Source organism: Oryctolagus cuniculus, chromosome 21 (genome assembly GCF_051225735.1).
Source record: "Oryctolagus cuniculus isolate XC-2025 breed Fujian yellow rabbit chromosome 21, ASM5122573v1, whole genome shotgun sequence".
NCBI classification, from domain to species: Eukaryota; Metazoa; Chordata; class Mammalia; order Lagomorpha; family Leporidae; genus Oryctolagus; species Oryctolagus cuniculus.
The window spans coordinates 22,325,815-22,345,461 of NC_142887.1; the positions used below are offsets into that span (position 1 = coordinate 22,325,815).

General features: G+C 57.1%; 1 protein-coding gene across 7 annotated transcripts in view; it reads left to right on the forward strand.

Annotated features, from left to right (window-relative positions):
- The window catches only part of ACACB (acetyl-CoA carboxylase beta), a 128,418-nt gene that overhangs the window by 66,848 nt on the left and 41,923 nt on the right, over positions 1-19,647 (forward strand). For all 7 annotated transcript variants that reach the window (XM_089322887.1, XM_051835875.3, XM_089322888.1 and 4 more), the window contains 10 exons: positions 1,869-2,014; positions 4,475-4,625; positions 6,633-6,767; positions 9,247-9,393; positions 10,365-10,553; positions 12,558-12,658; positions 14,707-14,795; positions 14,902-15,026; positions 18,596-18,709; positions 19,455-19,568. In XM_089322887.1, the coding sequence (XP_089179013.1) occupies positions 1,869-2,014; positions 4,475-4,625; positions 6,633-6,767; positions 9,247-9,393; positions 10,365-10,553; positions 12,558-12,658; positions 14,707-14,795; positions 14,902-15,026; positions 18,596-18,709; positions 19,455-19,568 (1,311 nt within the window). The remainder of the gene's footprint in view (positions 1-1,868; positions 2,015-4,474; positions 4,626-6,632; positions 6,768-9,246; positions 9,394-10,364; positions 10,554-12,557; positions 12,659-14,706; positions 14,796-14,901; positions 15,027-18,595; positions 18,710-19,454; positions 19,569-19,647) is intronic.

The window sequence follows — 19,647 nt, forward strand, 5'->3', positions numbered from 1 at the left end:
AAAAAATAAATAAATAAAAGAAAAAGAGGTAGAGCCACACAGAGAGAGAGAGAGGTCTTCCATCTGCTGGTTCACTCCCTAAATGGCTGCAATAGCTGGAGCTGGGCTGATGTGAAGCCAGGAGCTAGGAGCCTCCTCCAGGTCTCCCACATGGGTGCAGGGGCCCAAGGACTTGGGCCATCTTCCACTGCTTCCCCAGGCCATAGCAGAGAGCTGGAGTGGAAGTGGAGCAGCTGGGACTAGAACTAGATCCTGGCGCTGCAGGCCAGGGCTTTAACCCACTACGCCACAGCGCCAGCTCCTTTACTGGGTTTTTAATGTCGCTCAGCATACATTGACTTCCCCTTGTGTTCGAAAGGCAAAGTGACAGAGAGAGGGAGAACAGAGAGAGAGAGAGACAGAGACAGAGACAGAGACAGAGAGATCTTCTATCTGCTTGTACATTCCTCAGATGACTGCAATGGCCGGGGCTGGGCCAGGCTGAAGCCAGGAGCCAGGAACTTCACCTAGGTCTCCCACATGGGTTCAGGGGCCCCACCACTCAGACCGTCTGCTGCTGCTTTCACAGGCCATAGCAGGGAGCCAGATAGGAAGTGGAGCAGCCAGGACTAGAATTGGTGCCCATATGGGATGCTGGTGCCCACGTGGGAGACCTGAGTGGAGTTCTAGGCTCCTGGCCATTTGGGGCGTGTACCAGTGGATGGAAGATCTCTGTCTCTCTGTCTCTCCCTGTAACTCTGCCTTTCAAATAAATAAATAAATCTTAAAGAAGAATCACAAGACCAAATCCATCCCAGTGACACTGGAAGTCTGTCTCTGTTACTAGTGGTATAGATTTCTCATCAGTGATCATTTTTTTTCCCCACATGCACTGATTTTACGAAGTCGAACTTAGGGGGCAGACATGACTTTCCCGCTGTGACGTCACGGCCTGGAGTTCCCCCGTGTCGTGAGGATGCTTCCTTTCTCATACCTTTGCCGTCTGCAGCCCTGCGTAGCGGGAGAGATGGGACACGTCTCTCTGTGCTCTCCAACGGGGGGCCCCGTGTGACTGGGAAACTGGATTTTGCGTTTTCCTTTTATTTTTACCAAATTTGATTAGCACTGGCCACGTGTGGGCCAGGCAGGTGGGGAGCGTTCCACTTGATGGCTGTCAGATGTCAGTTTTTATTGTTAACACAAATAATGTTGCACTAAATATTCCCGTGCTGTCTTTGTTACTCCTTGTAGGGGTCTTCCAGAGGTTTGTGGGAAATGTATTTTCTGAAGAAGCTAGGCATGGATTTGGAGGTGTTTTGCACCATCATAAACTTTCCTCTTAGTGACAATGTGTGTGCGTTTGCGGTTTCCGCCCATGCGGCTTGTTCTCGGAGGGAGCACACACACAGCTAGCAGGGCCTTGTGGGGCTGGCATTGCAGCAGGGGGCCAGAGCAGCTCAGTGGGCCTCTCCCATCTGGACACGAAGCTCCACCCTCATGACCTCAAAGGCCCCGCCTCCTGACCCTATCACATCAGCGGTCAGGGGTTTAGCATACACATCTCAGTGGGGACACTAGGCCCACGGTGCCCACGGGCGGGGCTTTCAGGGTTGCCTCCACTGGAGCAGGGGCCCCAGGGTGGCCCTGCCTGAGGCTGAAGCTTGGGGGTGGAACGAGAAGGCAGCCCCCAACTCCAGAGGGTGTGGAGTCGACGGGAGGTGGCTGAGCAGGGCCTTCATCTGCAGCCACTGGCCATCAGCTGGCCCGCTGGGGAGGAGTGAGGGGCTGGAGAGATGGGGTGTGCACGCTGACTCCCACGGGGCTGGAGGCATGGGGGTGTGTGCACCGACTCCTGCAGGGGGCACTCTGACGCGGGCCTGTCCCTGCAGGTGGCCCGGCAGTCCCTGACCATGTTCGTGCTCATCATGAACGGCTGCTACGTGGAGATTGACGCCCACCGGCTCAATGACGGGGGGCTGCTGCTCTCCTACAATGGCAGCAGCTACACCACCTACATGAAGGAAGAAGTGGACAGGTGTGTGGGGCGGGGGCCTGCCCCTGGCAGGAAGTCCGAAACGCCAGGCGGGCTGAGTGGGTGGAGGAGGCGTGGGCTGGCCAGGAGAAGGTGCGGGGTCCCGTGGTCTGTGGCCAGGTCAGTGGAACTCGAGGTTCTGGTGCTTGGTGAAATCAGCCAGATGCAGACTGATCCGTGATGCATGTGGGAGCTTGCAGAGTCGGTGTGGACTTGGACAGTGATCGTGGGTGGCAGGGACATCATCTGCTGCCTTGACCCACGGAGTGGCAGGAAACTGAGTCCCAAGTGCAGAGTAGCTGGGACTTGGAGCAGGCACCTGGATGGGGTGTGGGCGTTCCAGGCAGGGGCTTGATCCACTCAACCGCAACGTCCACTTCTCATTTTTTAATTTATTTTTTGTTTATTTGAAAGGCAGAGTTACAGAGAGAAGGGGGAGAGAGAGAGAGAGAGAGAGAGACAGACAGACAGACATCTTCCATCCAGTGCTTAACTCCCCAGATGGCCTTAGTGTCTGGGGCTGGGCCAGGCTGAAGCCAGGAACCCAGAGCCAGGAGCTTTTTCCAGGTCTCCCAAATGCATACAGGGGTCCAGGGACTTGGGCCATCCTCTGCTGCTTTCCCAGGCCTTAGCAGAGAGCTGGATCGGAAGTGGAGCAGCCGGGACTTGAACCAGTGCCCATATGGGAGGGATGCCGGCACTGTAGGCAGTGGCTTTACCTACTACGCCACAGCGTTGGCTCCACGCCTTATTTTTAATTCAAAACAACTTTAAACCTTTTAATTGGCACATAGCAACTGAGCATATTGACGGGGAACGTTGTGAGCTTGCAGCGCGTGTTCAGTGTGTAGCCCCCAGGGCGGGTCACCGGTGTGACTGTCCCCTTGGAGGTGCACCACTTCTTAGGGTTGGGAACGTCCAGAACCCACTCTACTAGTGGTTTGGAGATACACACTTGCCTGATATCCTCCATTAGGATAGTACTGTGCCACAGAGCCTTCCCTCCGACAGCACCCCGACCTCCCCGCCCTCCCCGCCTCATCCCTTCCCCGCCTCGCCCCGGCCCCAGTAGCCACTCCTCTCCCCTGCGAGGCCAGCTATTTTAGCTTCCTCAGGTGAGTGAGATCGTGTAGGACTTCTCTTTCTGTGCCTGGCTTGTTGTACTTCACACAAGGTCATCTGGCTTCATCCATGTTGTCACAAGGGACAGATGTCAGCCTCTTCATGGCTGAATAATATCTCACTGCCTGATCACGTTTGCTTTATCCATTCCCAGGTCAGTGGGTACCCAGGTGGATTCCGTATGCTGACAGTTGTGTATAGTGAAGGGTGAGATATTTTTTAAAAGATTTATTTATTTATTTCAAAGGCAGAGGCAAAGGCAGAGAGAGAGAGAGAGAGAGAGCGAGAGAGAGAGAGGTCTTTCATCCACTGGTTCACTCCCCAAATGGCCACAACGACCGGAGCTGGGCTGATCCGAAGCCAGGAGCCAGGAGCCAGGAGCTTCTTCCAGGTCTCCCATGTAGGGGCAAGGGGCCAACGGCTTGGGCCATCTTCCACTGCTTTCCCAGGCCATAGCAGAGAGCTGGATCTGAAGTAGAGCAGCCAGGACTCGAGCCAGCACCCATATGGGATGCTGACGCTTCAGGCTTGGGCTTTAACCTGCTGTACCACAGCACCGGCCCCAAAGGGTGATATATATATATATATATTTTTTTTTTTAATCTCTTTTGTAACTCATGTTGTCTTCACCAAGAATATTCAAGACTTTGTGTTTTTTTTTTTTTAAAAAAAAAGATTTATTTATTGAAAAGGCAGGGTTGGGGCCAGCGCTGTGGCATAGTGGGTAAAGCCACTGCCTGCAGTGCTGGCATCCCATATGGATGCTGGTTCGAGTCCCGGCTGCTCCACTTCCGATCCAGCTCTCTGCTATGGCCTGGGAAAGCAGTGGAGGATGGCCCAAGTGCCTGGGCCCCTGCACCTGCGTGGGAGACCCGGAAGAAGCTCCTGGCTTCTGATTGTCCCAGCCCTGGCTGATGTGGCAATTTGGGGAGTGAACCCTCAGATGTAAATTGATCTCTCTCTCTGTCTCTCTCTCTACCTTTGCCTTTCAAATAAATAAAATACATCTTTAAAATAAATCTTTAAAACTAGGGGCTCCACCCCGGGCATGCTGCCCCCAGTTTCGTTAGAAGATGCAGGCTTGGTGTCCCTAAATATTGACTGGATTAAATGTATCGATTACCTTCTCTGGTGAGGGCTGTGGGCGTGCGGTCTGTCAAAGGAGCTGAGTTTCAGCCAGCAGAGGGCCCCCTGCTTTGCTCATCCAACCTGGTCCTGGCGCCTCTGTGACCCCGCGTGGGAACGGAGCGTCCCTGCGGCCGCACGGGGCAGGTGCGCGTGGCTGCCTTTGGGGAAGGGGGAGACACTGTTGAGCACCCGCCTCCGCCTCCTCTCCCCCAGTTACCGGATCACCATCGGCAACAAGACGTGCGTCTTCGAGAAGGAGAACGACCCCACGGTGCTGAGGTCACCCTCGGCGGGGAAGCTCATGCAGTACACGGTGGAGGACGGCGGCCACGTGGAGGCCGGGAGCAGCTACGCCGAGATGGAGGTGACCGCCGAGCCCTCCCCCACCCGGGGGTGTCCACCAGCAGCTCCTATCTTGGCCTCTGTCCCCGCAGAGCCAGGCTGTGGAGTGCAGCCCACATTCCCTGCAGTCTTCCAGGGAAAACCCTCAGACGGCGCCCACCTGCCTCGGAAGGAGCAAGGGCTGATGGGATGGCGCTGAGCCAGCCCTTGTCGTCCCAAGCATTGCCCAGAGCGTTTACTTCCTAACCCCGCCCAGCACCTGGGTGAGGTGGGCACAGACGTGACTCCTGACTCACACGGGAAGCAACCAGGCCAGGCAGGCTAAGGCGCTCGCCTGAAGCCACACAAAGCCTCGGCTCCATGCTGCCCAGGACGGGAATGACCATGACGGCTATGAAAGTACCACAGTCATAATGACCCGTGTGCACTGGCCTCCTGCTAGCTTCTTTTTTTTTTTTTTAACTGCATTTTAAAAGAAGATTTATTTACTTGGAAGTTAGAGTTACACACACACACACACACACAGAGAGAGAGAGAGAGAGAGAGAGAGAGAGAGGTCTTCCATCCACTGGTTCACACCTGAAGTGGTCGCAAAGGTCGGGGCTGAGCCAGGCTGAAGCCAGGAGCCAGGAGCTCCATCCAGGTCTCCTGTGTGGGTGCAGGGGTCCAAGCACTTGGGCATCTTCTGCTGCTTTCCCAGGTGCATTAGCAGGGAGCTAGATCACAAGTGGAGCAGCCGGGACTCAAACCGGCGCCCCTACGGGATGCTTTACCCGCTACACCACAGCGCCGTTCCCTCCCAATACTTACTTCGTCTCAGTCATCCTCAGAGTCCATTTCCCATTTTACAGGTGGGGATGGTGAGGCTCAGAGAGAGGAAAGTGCATTCTGGAGTGGGTTCTAGGCCAGGCCTGGCTGACACGACACCGGGGCCCGGCTGTGAGCGGCCAGGCGGAGGCAGCGTGGTCCTGACTGCCTGTAGCCAGTGCCACAGTGACCAGACTCCCATCTCTCACACAGCTGGGCACACCGTGAGGCCGGCTGAAGGGGCTGGCGCTTTTATGTATTTTAAACATTTATTTATTTATGTAAAAGGCAGACTTACAGAGAGAAGGAGGGACACACAGAGAGAGGTCTTCCATCACTGGTTCACTCCCCAAAATGGCTGCAACGATTGGATCTGGGCCAATCCAAAGCCAGGAGCCAGGAGCTTCTTCTGAGTCTCCCATGCGGGTTCAGGGGCCCAAGCATTCGGCCCATCCTCTGCTGCTTTCCCGGACACATTAGCAGGGAGCTGGATGGGAAGTGGAGCAGCCAGGACTCTAACCGGCGCCCCTATGGGATGACGGCGCCCCAGTGTTGGCCCTAGCAGACAAGTCTTGAGTTGGTACTCACATGGGGTGCTGGTGTTGCAGGCAGTGGCTTAACCCACTGTGCCACAATACTGTCCCCAATTTAACATGTTCTCTATTGAGAGAGAAATGTATTTGAAGATAAATATAGCCAGTACTTCATATCTTCACATCCAACTTACTGTGCATTGAAAGTAGTGGGAAAAAATTGCATTAGCACTGAACACATACGGATTTTGTTCTTGTCACCATTCCCTAAAGCACAGAGTGCGATAACTATTTAATTAGCATTTCCGTTGTCCTGGGCACTGGAGCTGGCCGGTATTAGGAGCAGGTGCACGGGCTCTGTGCAAATCCTTGAGCACCCATGGATTTTGGGGGAAAGGGGCCTTACACCAATTTCCTGCAGACACTGAGGCGTGCTCCTGGGTTCCCTGTCTGTAAAATGAGCACCGTATGCACCTGCCTCCCTGGCTGGCTCTGTGGGCGGATAGAATTTGCAAACAGCCTCATGCATGGCACACATCAGGTACACAGTACCTGCCCCACCCAACGAGTCACCGTATTTAAATGACATGGTGCCTGTTCCACCGTCGCCAGATCTGGGTGACGCTGGCTGCCACACGTGCAGCCAGGCCCGGGGGTGCTGTGTCTTATTCTTTCTGTCTGCTCTGCAGGTGATGAAGATGATCATGACCCTGAGCGTGCAGGAGAGCGGCCGGGTGAGATACATCAAGAGGCCCGGCGCTGTGCTGGAGGCCGGCTGTGTGGTGGCCCGGCTGGAGCTGGACGACCCTTCGAAAGTGCGCCCGGTAGGTGGCGCTGCTGCCGCATGCCCTGGCTGGTGCAGGTGCGCCCAGGGAGACCAGACCTGAGACTCCTGCTTGTCCTGCAGCCCTGGTTCGCCCCAACAGCAGGTTTGGTGGGGCAGAAGCATGAGGTGGCCATGCCCTTCTTGCTTGAACTCCTCTCTGGCATCCTCCTCCCGCTTAGAGTAAAACCCACATTCTCCCCCTGGCTTACAAGGCCCCAGACAGGCTGCCCCCAGCCCTCTCCTCCACCCTCCCACCTGGGGCTCTGTACCTGGCAGGACCCGCCCCCCCAAGGTGTTCCCAGGGCTCCCCCTCTCACCTCCTGTACAGTGTTAGATTTACAGAAAAATGAGAGTGCAAAGAGTTTGCAAACATCTTGCACCCAACTTCCCTGTGATTATTATTATATTTGTCATCATTAAGGATTATTTTATTGTTATTGATTTAATTATTATTGTAATAGTATGGTCCAGTTCTCATAACTAATGAACCACTACTGATGTGCTATTATTAATTTTTAAAGCTTATTTGTTTGAGAAGTAGAGAGAGAGAAGGCAGAGTGCCCATCCACTGGGTCACTCCCCAGATGCCCACAGTGGCTGGGTCTGGGCCAAATGGTAGCTGGGGGGTGGGAGTGCAATCTGGGTCTCCCAAGTGGGTGACAGCGCCCCACTTCCTTGAGCCCTCCCCGCTGCTTCCTGGGACCAACAGCAGGAAGCCAGAGTCAGGAGCCAGAGCTGGGTGCTGCAGTCTGAAACACTGGCATCTCAAACTTGCTGGGGCTGGTGCTGTGGTGTAGCAGATGAAGCCAATGCCTGTAACACCACCATACCCAAAGGGGTGCCGGTTCGAGTCCTGGCTGCTGCACTTCCCATCCAGCTCCCTGCTAATGCATCTGGCAAAGCAGCAGAGGATGGCCCAAGTGCTTGGGCCCCTGCACCCATGTGGGAGACCCGGAGGAAGCTCCTGGCTCCTGACTTCGGATCAGCCCAGCTCCAACCATTGTAGCTATTTGGGGAGTGAACCAGAAGATGGAAGATCTCTCTCTCTCTCTCTCTCTCTCTCTCTATATATATATATATATATATATATCTTTCCTTCCCTCTCTCTGTAACTCTGCTTTTCAAGTACATAAAATAAGCCTTTAAAAAAACAAACTGCTAAGCCAAACACCTGCCCTTAATACTGTATTATTCATTTTAAAAAATCATTCATTTTGATTATTTTATTTGAAAGACAGAGATCATCCATCCACTGGTTCACTCCCCAGATGCCCACAGTGAATGCAGCGGAAGCCGGGAGCCTGGGACTCATCCAGGCGTCCCGTGTGGGTGGCAGGGATCCAAGTGCCCGAGCCAGGAGATGTATTAGCAAGGACTGCATTGGAAGCAGAGCAGCTGGGACTCGAATCCAGGACTCCAGTAGGGCATGCAGGTGTCTGAAGCAGCAGGTTAGCCATTGCGGCAGATACCTGCTCCCTGACACATTGTTATTAACTCAAACCCATCCTCTACTCAGATTTACTTAGGTTTTTTTTTTTTTTTGACAGGCAGAGTGGACAGTGAGAGAGAGAGAGACAGAGAGAAAGGTCTTCCTTTGCCGTTGGTTCACCCTCCAATGGCTGCTGTGGCCGGCGCGCTGCGGCCGGCGCACCGCGCTGATCCGATGGCAGGAGCCAGGAGCCAGGTGCTTTTCCTGGTCTCCCATGGGGTGCAGGGCCCAAGCACCTGGGCCATCCTCCACTGCACTCCCTGGCCACAGCAGAGAGCTGGTCTGGAAGAGGGGCAACTGGGACAGAATCCGGCTTCCCAACCGGGGCTAGAACCCAGTGTGCCGGCGCCGCTAGGCGGAGGATTAGCCTAGTGAGCCGTGGCGCCGGCCTTTTTTTTTTTTTTTTTTTTTTTTTTTTTTTTTTTATGTGCTTAAGTTTACAAGGATGCTTCAAAAAGTTTATGGAAGATGGAGTTAATTTTTGTTGCCAAAATATTTGACATCCTGCAAAGATTTTTCATAATACACATTTCTATGAACTTAAAAAAAAAGACTTATTTCATTTATTTGAAAGGCAGAGGAACAGAGAGAGAGGGAGAGAGAGAGAGAGCAAGTGAGCGAGCGCTTCCATCCACTGGTTTACTTCCTGAATGGCTGAACTGGCTAGGGCTGGGCCAGGCCAAAGCCAGGAGCCTGGAACTCCACCCGGATTTCCCAAGCACTGGGGCTTTCTCCCCCTGCTTTCTCAGGTACATTCGCAGGGAGCTGGATGGGAAATGGAGCAGCAGGACTCCAGCCAGTGCTCACGTGGCTGTGGCTCAACCCACTGCACCACAAAGCCGGCCCCTCTGCTGCCTTCTCCCTCCCCAGGCTTCATCCTGACTTGATTGTGCAAGCCTGCAGCTGCACCCCACCCCTCCCTGGTCCCCAGGTCTCCTGCAGGATGCCGCAGTGACCTTGACATTCTGTTCCTCCTGTGTGTCCTCAGGCTGAGCCCTTCACGGGCGAGCTGCCCGCCCAGCAAACCCTGCCTATCCTTGGGGAGAAGCTGCACCAGGTTTTCCACAACGTCCTAGAAAACCTGACTAACGTCATGAGTGGCTACTGTCTGCCGGAGCCTATTTTTAGCAAAAAGGTAAGTGAGCCGGGGAGAGAGGCCCCGGGGAGCCACAGGTGTGTGGGAGAAAGCCGAAGTATGCAGCCTGTGCCAGGGTCCTGCAGCCGGCCCTCTGTGGTCTCCTTAGGCCGGGAGGAACAAGATCTCACAATAGCCAGGATGCTCAAGTTAGCAGGAATGGTGACGTCACTGCAGGTGCATCACTGTTGACATAAGAACAGCAGATCTTGGTGGTGGTGGTGGTGGTGATGGCGAGGTCGCTGGCAATGATAGTGGCAGCCAAGTCAAGTCTCGGATGCCACGACTCTTAGCAGTTACAACCAGTTTAATCCTCCCAGTCAGCGTTTCCAAGTGAGGCAGCTGGGGGCACAGAGGGACTCGGACGCCTGCCCCGATTCACACAGGAATCGGCAGACGTGGGATTTGAACCCTGGTCTTCAAACTCTGAGTCTTAACCCCTGTGCTGTGCTGCCTGGTGGTAAGGGCCACACTTGCAGCACTTGTGTAGTCTTAGCTCTTGCCACCATGGGTGTCGGTTCACGGCCAAGGTTCACAGCCACCCTCCAGGGATGCCAGTATTACTGTCCCCACCCAGAGACCCTCCCCATCGGCTACCGGGGCACTCTGGGAGTCTCACGGGCTCAGCAGCTGCCTTTGCCTCTTGGTTTCTTATGGGGAGGATAACTCAGTGGAGGTGGGACGTCAGCTCATGGGGTGGCTGCCGGTGCAGTGGTTAAGCTGCCGCTCGGGACATCTGCATGTTGTACTGGGGAGCCTAGGTTTGAATCCTGACTCCACGCTCAAGCAACAGAGGTTAGCGTATCCCAGGGCAATGGCTTTCTGGATGCCTGGGGAAGGCTCCAGGTCGCCGGCCGCTCTGGTGCACGGGGCCTGGATGGGTGGAGCTGTCTGTCTTGGGTGCTGCAGGGTGGGTGGTGGCGCCCACGCCCGTGCGGGGCCCCGGCGCCGACGCTGTGGTCCTGCCACAGCTGAAGGAGTGGGTGCAGAAGCTCATGATGACCCTCCGGCACCCGTCGCTGCCACTGCTCGAGCTCCAGGAGATCATGACGAGCGTGGCAGGCCGCATCCCGGCCCCTGTGGAGAAGGCGGTCCGCAGGGTGATGGCCCAGTACGCCAGCAACATCACCTCGGTGCTGTGCCAGTTCCCCAGCCAGCAGGTGCGTGCCCTAGCCCAGCCCAGCCCAACCCCAACCCCACCCTGGGACACTCACCTTCAACACCTGGCCACTAGGGGGTGTCCTGAGACCCACTTACAACCCAGGACGTTGGGGCCTCAAGGTTTTCTCCGGAGGCAGGGCTGTTGGGATGCCCATCAACAGTCTCGAGGCGTCACCTGTGTCCAGCAGGGCAGCGAGCACTTGGTGCAGAGAGTGAGCATTTTTCACAAATAATGAACTGGCTGAAGTCTCCAGGGAAATCCCAGTTTTTTTTTTTCCTGGTTTGTAGCATTTTTCCCCCCTCTGGATTCCATAAGCCATGCTCTTGGGCCCGCGTATATATAATATTTTTTAAGACTGGAAACCAAGGGCAGGCATTTGGCAGAGCCAGTAAGAGCCCACTTGGGACAGCTGCATCCCATGTCCCAGGGCTTGGGTTTCACCCCTGGAGGCAGCAGGGGGTGGCTCGGATGGTTGGACCCTGCCAGCCACGTGGGAGACCCGGATGGAGTTCCTGGCTCTCAGCTTTGGCCTGGCTCAGCCCTAGCTGTTGTAGGAATTTGGAGAGTGAACCAGCGGCTAGGAAATCCCTCTGTCTCTCTCTCTCTGTCAAATAAAGGGAAAATAAAAAGAGTGGAGACCATTGAGGGTAGTGTAGACTCTCTGGTGGTTGTACCTCGGCCTCACATTGTTCATTTTCTTGTTGCTTTCGTGGAGTATTTTAAAGATAATCTGCTTTGGGGAGAGCCCTTCTGCCCATCTGCCTGCCTTCCTCCCCTCCCTGCCATCATCATCCTCCCACTCACACATGAGCCATCCGGGGAGCGAGAGGTCAGCATAGGCCAGTCACTCGGCAGCTCTAGGAGCTGGAATAGTACGCTGTCAGGAAAAGGCGTCACTTCTGTTCCACATTGCCACAGGGGTGAGCCTGTTAAGCCAAGGGAACAAAGCCAACCCCGGAAGACCATGTCACGTGGGATTCCTCTTCTAGGAACTGTCCCGGATCGGCCAGTGTGTGGGTGACCAAGGTAGCAGAGGGGCTGCTGGGGCCTGGGCAGGGAGAGAGAGACGAGGAGGGGCCGCTCGCGGGGATGAGACTCCCCTAGAGGTGAGAGAAAAGGCTCTGAAATCAGACAGCACTGCCACGGGCACAGCTCCCAGAAAGTCCGAGAAGCCGCGGGGCACACACTGTGAAGGGGCGTGGCTGCTGCGAAGGGGCGTGGCTCGTGAGTCCCAGCTCAGCTGATAAGGGTGCAGGGGAGGCTCAGGGGGCCCCGCTGGGAGGAGTCCAGGTACAATGCTCAGGAAGCCGTCACCCGGGCAGTTGTTTTGTCTTCCCAGTAGATTTTTTTTTTTAAAGATTTAAAAATTTTATTTGAGAGGCAGAGTTACAGAGAGGTCTTCCATCCACTGGTTCACTCCTCAAATGGCCACAAGGGCTAGAGCTGGGCTGATCCGAAGCCAGGAGCCAGGAGCTTCTTCCGGGTCTCCCATGCAGGTGCAGGGGCCCAAGGACTTGGGCCATCTTCTACCGCTTTCCCAGGCCATAGCAGAGAGCTGGATGGGAAGAGGAGCAGCCGGGACTGGCACCGGTGCCCGTATGGGATGCCGGCACTGCAGGCAGAGGCTTAGCTCACTACACCACAGCACCAGCCCCTCTTCCCAGTATGTTTGCTGCCCAAAGCCATGTCCCTACAGCAGCAGGGAACCTAGTGTTAGAGACAGGAGCCCCCGCCCCGGCCCAGGCCCCGCGCGCTGGCTGGCCCTGCCCATACTCCCCAGGAGCGTGGGGACCGCGAGTAGGAATGTGGACCCCTCTTTTCGCCATCGTCATTCTGAACTCCTGGGTTCCTCAGGCTGCACGTTGAGGGATGCACGGGGCTGTTTGGGGGAGGGGGGCTGGGATTTCTTTGGTCTGCCACAGGGGCCTTCCTGGGAGCAGTTGTGGGTCCCTCCGCTGGCTTCCGTGTTGTCCGACCCGTGCTGCTTCATCTGCCCGACCAGATAGCCACCATCCTGGACTGCCACGCGGCCACGCTGCAGCGCAAGGCCGACCGCGAGGTCTTCTTCATGAACACACAGAGCATCGTGCAGCTGGTACAGCGGTGAGTCCTGGGCCCGGGGCGCCGGCCTCGCCCTGCAGGCCTCGCACCCGTGAGACAGAGATCTCCCCGCTGCTGGCTCGCCCCCAGATGCCTGCTGTGGCTGAGCCAGGCATCCAGAATTCAATCCGGGGCTCCCAGTGGGTGGCAGGGACCCAGACACTTGAGCCATTACCTGCCGCCTCCTAGCGTGCTCGTCTGCAGGAAGCCGGAAGCAGGAGCAGAGCTGGGACTTGAACCCAGGGACTCTGATTAGGGCTGTGGGAGTCCCGAGCTGTGTCTTAACCGCTGGGTGAAACTCCTGTGCCTGAGGCTGCCCCAAGGGCAAGGCACGCTGAGAGGAAGTGCAGCCCAGCCCTGGGCCACTATTGCTCCAGCAGACCCTGTGCTTGGCTTACTGCTGTGCCCTCAGTTTGCCAGTTGGTAAAATGGGAATGAAAGCATTTCTCATGATAATTATTTTGGAATAATTAATGGATCTGTTTTTTAAAAAAAAAGATTTTTTACTTATTTGTTTGAAAGGCAGTTAGAGGAAAGCAGAGGCAGAGAGAGTTTTCCATCCACTGGTTCACTCCCCAGATGGCCACAATGGCTGGAGCTGGGCCAATCCAAAGCCAGGAGCCAGGAGCTTCTTCCAAGTCTCCCATGTGGGTGCAGGGGCCCAAGCACTTGAGCCATCCTCCACTGCTTTCCCAGGCCATAACAGAGAGCTGGATGGGAAATGGAGCAGCCGGGACTCAAACCAGCTTCCATATGGGATGCCAGCATTGCAGGCAGCAACTTTACCCACCGCGCCACAGCTTCGGCCCCTAGAGAGCTAATCTGACGATAAAATGTTTAGGCCACTTGTGAAAAATCCACTTAGTGGGGCCATTAAGCTTAACCCATTCAACGTCACGGCTTAGTAGGTTAAGCCTCAGGCTTGGGTTGCACCCCGCCTTGTCCCTGGTTTGGTGTGGGACCTCGGGCCAGGCACTGCAGAGCAGGTGCCAGAGAACTGACTCTGTGTCCCTCGCAAGCCCGAGAGTCCCCGGGCCCGGCCCGCAGCACTTCTCAGAATCCCGGCCGCCCTGGCTGCAGATGGTCCGGTTCACGGGGCGCTGGAGGTGTCCCTGTCCGTGTCATGTTGCCAGAACAGGGGCTTGGGATCGGGTGACTTCTAGAGACAGGACACTTATTTGGGGCCCCTGGGTGTGCCAAGTATGGTGGATGGAATCTCACGGTGGGAGTGTGTGTGTGTGTGTGTGTGTGTGTGTGTGTCAGGGCGGGGGGGGGGAGGGAGATGAAGAGGGTGAGAGCTGTCGTGTTGACAGGAAGCAAGCGCCTGGGACTCGCTAGTCATTCATTCATTTTCTCATTCATGTATTTGTTTATGAGTAAGGGAGAGAGAAAGACTCCCAGCCCATGCACCCTGTGTCCCCACAGCAGCCAGGCCTGGCTGGGTCAAAGCAGGAAGCCGGGGACTCAGCCCAGGTCTCCCACGTGATGGCAGGGGCTCGTCACTGCTGCCCGCCGGTGTCTGAGTGAGCAGGGACCCGGGCTGATGTTGTGGGGCGCAGTGAGCTAAGCCGCTGCCTGCAGTGCCAGCATCCACATTGGAGCGCCTATTGGAGTCCTGGTTGCCCTGCATCCCCGCCATGTGCAGAGTAAACCAGAGGATGGAAGATTCTCTCTCTTTCTCTCTCTCTCTCTTGCTCATTCTCATTCTCCCCTTCACATGAATAAATTAAAAAGGAAAAAAAATAGCTGGGGTCAGGGGTCAGAGCCAGCCGGCCAGGAAGTGAGCACTCTGATATGGGACTCAGGTATCCCGACCTCCAGGCCCACCGCACCTGTCCCCTATAACAACCCCCTTCTGTAGGACTGCCATCAGCCCCTTCACTGGGGGGGCTGTCGTGAGCTGGTCACCGCCCCTCCCCGTCCCCACCTCTCAGCGGTTAGTGCCGTGACACTGGGGACCCAGCTTCCAGCACTCAGACCTTTGGGGCCAAAACCACCTGGAAACCGTAGCAGGAAGTGAGTGCTCACGGCCGCCGCCCTTCCCCTCCCAGGTACCGCAGCGGCACCCGCGGCTACATGAAGACGGTGGTGTTGGATCTCCTGCGGCGGTACCTGCAGGTGGAGCACCATTTCCAACAAGGCAAGAGACGCGGCGGCGGCGGCCAGCGGCAAGCCCCCGGGGCTGTCGGGGCGGGCGGGGAGCCGGCTGGGCCTTACCCGGTGTGCCCCCTTGTCTGCCACCGCAGCCCACTATGATAAGTGCGTGATCAACCTCAGGGAGCAGTTCAAGCCGGACATGTCCCAGGTGCTGGACTGCATCTTCTCCCATGCGCACGTGGCCCAGAAGAACCAGCTGGTGACCATGCTGATTGTAAGCCGGACACAGGGCCCTTGGTGGGGCAGGGGCAGGGGGCGGGGCAGGGGCAGGGGGCGGGGCCCCGGCTTTTTCCTACAATGGGCCAGGAAGTGAGTAGTTCAGACTTGGTGGGCTGTGGGATCTCTGTCCTGACCGCGAAGAGAGTGGGCGTGGCCACACGCCTATAACATGTTATTGACAGAAGCAGGCGGTAGGTGGGATTTGTGGGCCCCTGGGAGGATCATGCCTAACACAAAGCACCTACTATGTGCCAGGCGCTCCTGGAGTGCTTTACAGATGCATAGTGACTCACTGAATTCTTGCAGCCACCCTAGGAGTGGGTGCTGTACCCAGTCCCTTCGGCAGAGCACAGCGAGGTAAAGCCACCTGCCTAAGGGACACACAGCCTGTAAGCATAGAGCCAGGACTGGAACCCACAGCCATGAGCTATTAGAGGATGTTGGATTATGAGTCTTGTAGTAGGTCTTTCATTTTGGCTTCTTGGAGAAGTGTGGTGTTCCTCCCTCACCTCCCTCCTTCCCTTCTCCCTCCTCTTCCCTCCCCTCCCCTTCCTCCCTCTCCTCCCTCCTTCCCTTCTCCCTCCCCTGCCCTCCCTTCTCCCTCCCCTTCCCTCCCCTCCCCTTCCTTCCTCTCCTCTCCCCTTTCCTCTCCTCCCCTCCCCTTTCCTCTCCTCCCCTCCCTTTCATAAACTTTTTTTTTTTTTTAAAGGCACAGTGACACACATACACCCACACACAGATTCCATCCGTTGATTGACTTCCCAAATGCCTGTAACAGCTGGGGCTGGGTCAGGCTGATGCTGGGAGCCAGGAACTCTGGGTCTCCCATGTGGGTGGTGGGGACCAGAGTTCTTGAGCCACTCACCACCTGCTGCCTCCCAGGGTGCAGTCAGCGGGAGCCTAGGCTGGGACCAGGCACTCCGATATGGGATGCAGGCGTCCCGAGTGGGGGCTGAGTCCGCTGTGCCATGATGCCAGCCCCTCATTCTTCCTTTTCCTGCTAGATAGCAAGCATCAGGCTTGGTGTAACTGAAGGTTTTCTTCCTTGGTAGTGGACCTTGACAAGTGACTTGGAAAATGTTGGACCAGCAGACTTGGCTGATGGGAGGAGGGAGTCAGTGGAGAATTTTTTCTATAAAGGGCCCCAGATAGTGCATATTTTAGGCTTGTGACCAAACAGCCCTTAGTACAGCTTCTCAGCTCTGCCACCTCTGCCCCCGGAGCCAGACGCAGCTGCGGACAATATGGAGATGAGCGAGCGTGGCTGCGTTTCTGTAAAACTTTATTGGCTGGATTTGGGCCATGGGCCTACAGGACAGTTCACGCGGAACGAGAGGTGCTTGTCAGAGTTGGCGTTTCTGTAAAGAACCAGTTGAAAGTCTCCTCGTGCAGCCGCTTTCGATCCTGGTGGCAAATGCGGCTCACTGGGGCGGGGGGCCATGAGGCTTCCGTACATGCAGCTGCCCAGGATCCACCCGTGTCAGCTCAGTCCGAGTTTCCCGGGCGGCCTCAGGCGCTTGTGCTCCCGAACACCTGCCCGATGGGGAACCTAAGCAGGGGGCTGCGTATGAGATAACACTGATGATGGAATGTTCACTTTCTATGGCATTTTCACGGTTTTATAGATAGGTGGGGGATAGTTTTCTGTCTTCTTTGAAACATTTATTTTAACTTTATTTGAAAGAGAGAGAGAGAGAGGCATAGCTTCCATTTGTTGGCTGATTCCCCAGATTGCCACAAGAGCTAGGCTTGAGCCAGTCTGAAGCCATAAAGCCTGAAACTCAGAGTCTCCCACGTGGGTGGCAAGAACCCAAGTGCTTGGGCCGTCACCACCTGCAGCCTCCCAGAGTGCACGTTAGCAGGAAGCTGGATCGGAAGCGGAGGAGCCTCAACTGGACCCAGGCATTCAGACGGGGATGAGGGCGTCCCAAGCATTTGGCCGTGGCAAGGGGCCCATGGAGGATGGTGGGGCAGGTGGGGCAGAAGGATCGCCTGGCGAGCTGGGAAGCAGAGAACAGGAGTGGCTGGGCCCAGGCTCAGGCTTCATAGCAGCCCTCCCCTGGAGCTCCCTTTCGAGACACGGCCCCTGCCTCGTAAGGCAGGCAGCAGCGGCTAGGGGACGGGTCAGAGTCCCCAGGACAGAACAGACCCGTGTTCAGATCTGACCCTCCTTGCAGGTGCCTGTGGTCTTGGGGCAGGAAGCAGTGCTTCTCTGAGCCTCAGTTTCCTTGTCTATACAATGGGCTCATGCCAGCAACTCTTCAGGGGGTGCCAGACTTTGGGGAACTGGACGTAAAGGGCCTGCTTGCCTGGTGCGTGGTCAGCACCTGACGGTTGCTGGCTGGTAGTGGTGCGGGGTTGAGGGACCCACCCTGAAAGACAGAATGCTCTGAATTCTGAACATTTTGAGCACCAGTGGGGTGCCCCCTCCAGTGGAAATTTCCACACGTGACCTCACGTGAAGGGTCACAGGTAAAATGCAGGTGCACTAAAAATACGTCAGATGACCTCTGTGGGGCGGGCGTCGGGCTCAGCAGCCGAGAGGCCACTCGGGACCCCCATGTCGCACATCGAGGTCCAGTCCCGGCTCCTCTCCCAGCTGCAGCTTCCGCTGCTGCAGACGCTGGGGCGCGTGGGAGACCTGGGCGGAGAAGTCCAGGCTCCTGGCTTCAGCCAGGCCCAGTCCTGGGGGTTGCAGGCCTTTGGGGAGTGAACCAGTGACTGGAGCTCCTTCTCGCCGTCTGTATGTAACTCTCTCCCTGTCTCGCCGCCTTTCAGGTGGATAAAAAGAAGATAAAGTAAAATTCTAAATTACCTTCGGGCCGCATCGTGTGAGGCCTACCTGAAATGTGAATGAACTTGGTGTTTAGACGCGGGTCCCGTCCCCAGGATCCCCGAGATGTCTCATTACGTATCTGCAAATATTCCAGAACGTGGAAAACTCCAAGCGCTTCTGGCCCAAGCGTTTTGGATAAGGGGCACGCAGCCTCTAAGAAGCCTCCACTTGGGGCCGGCGCCGCGGCTCACTAGGCTAATCCTCCGCCTAGCGGCACCGGCACACCGGGTTCTAGTCCCGGTTGGGGCGTCGGATTCTGTCCTGGTTGCCCCTCTTCCAGGCCAGCTCTCTGCTGTGGCCAGGGAGTGCAGTGGAGGATGGCCCAGGTGCTTGGGCCCTGCACCCCATGGGAGACCAGGAGAAGCACCTGGCTCCTGGCTCCTGCCATCGGAGCAGCGCGGTGCGCCGGCCGCAGCGCGCCGGCCGCGGCAGCCATTGGAGGGTGAACCAACGGCAAAGGAAGACCTTTCTCTCTGTCTCTCTCACTGTCCACTCTGCCTGTCAAAAAGAAAAAAAAAAAGAAGCCTCCACTTGGTTGCCATTTGCCTTCTTCCTGGCTGTTGAGGGGGTGTTTTGGGGGTAGATGAGTGGGCAGGTCCAGGGCAGACAGGGCCGCCCAGAGAGCTGGGTCTGGTTTGCCTGGGGCAGCTGCGCCCCCTGGCCGGGCCGGGTGCTGGGGTTTCCCTCCGCAGAGGAGAGCCACTTGGGTCCTGTCTTTGTCCCCAAAGGACGAGCTGTGTGGCCCAGACCCCTCCCTGTCGGACGAGCTGACCTCCATCCTCAACGAGCTCACGCAGCTGAGCAAGAGTGAACACTGCAAAGTGGCTCTCCGAGCCAGGCAGGTGGGGCCCGAGACGCCGCCCCGCCCCGTGCACGGCCCTCCCTCCCCACCCTCACGCGGGGCTCCCGCTGTGCTGCCGTCTTGTGTCCCAGTCTCCCCCCAACCTGCTGCCCTGTGTGCTTGCCCCCCTCAGCCACCCCCACTCTCAGTCCCCTGCCTTCTCCCCCTAAACCTTCCCCCCACATCCCCTGCCTCCCTTTGTGTGGCCAGCCCACCCCAGCACTCTGTCCCCTCATCCCCCTTTCCCCCCCAAGCCCTGCCTCCCCCCTGCATGGCCAGCCCACCCCAGCCCTGTGTCCCTCCCCCCCATCCCCTGCCTCTCCCCTGCCTGGCCAGCCCACCAAGCCCTCTGTCCCCTCCCTCCAAACCTCCCCTGCCCATATCCCCTGCCTTCCCCCTTGTGTGGTCAGCCCACCCCAGCCCTGTGTCCCTCCCCGCCATCCCCTGCCTCCCTCTGTGAGGCCAGCCCACCCCAGCCTTCCATCCCCTCCCTCCAAACCTCCCCCGCCCACATCCCCTGCCTTCCCCCTGTGTGGGCAGCCCACCCCAGCCCTGTGTCCCATTCCCCCTTCTCCCCCTAACACATCCCCTGCCTCCCCTTGCGTGGCCAGCCCACCCCAGCCCTCTGTCCCCTGCCTCCCCCTGGGAGGCCAGCCCACCCCAGCCCTCCATCCCCTCCCCCCTCCCCCCATCCCCTGCCTCACCGCTGCGTGGCCACCCACCCCAGCCCTCCGTCCCCTCTGCAGGTCCTGATTGCCTCTCACCTCCCCTCCTATGAGCTGAGACACAACCAGGTGGAGTCCATTTTCCTGTCCGCTATCGACATGTACGGCCACCAGTTCTGCCCAGAAAACCTCAAGGTGAGGCACTTCTTCCCGCTCACCTTCCCCGGGGGAGGGTCTCGGGGGCACATGCTGCCCTGGGCCTGAGGTGCTTGCA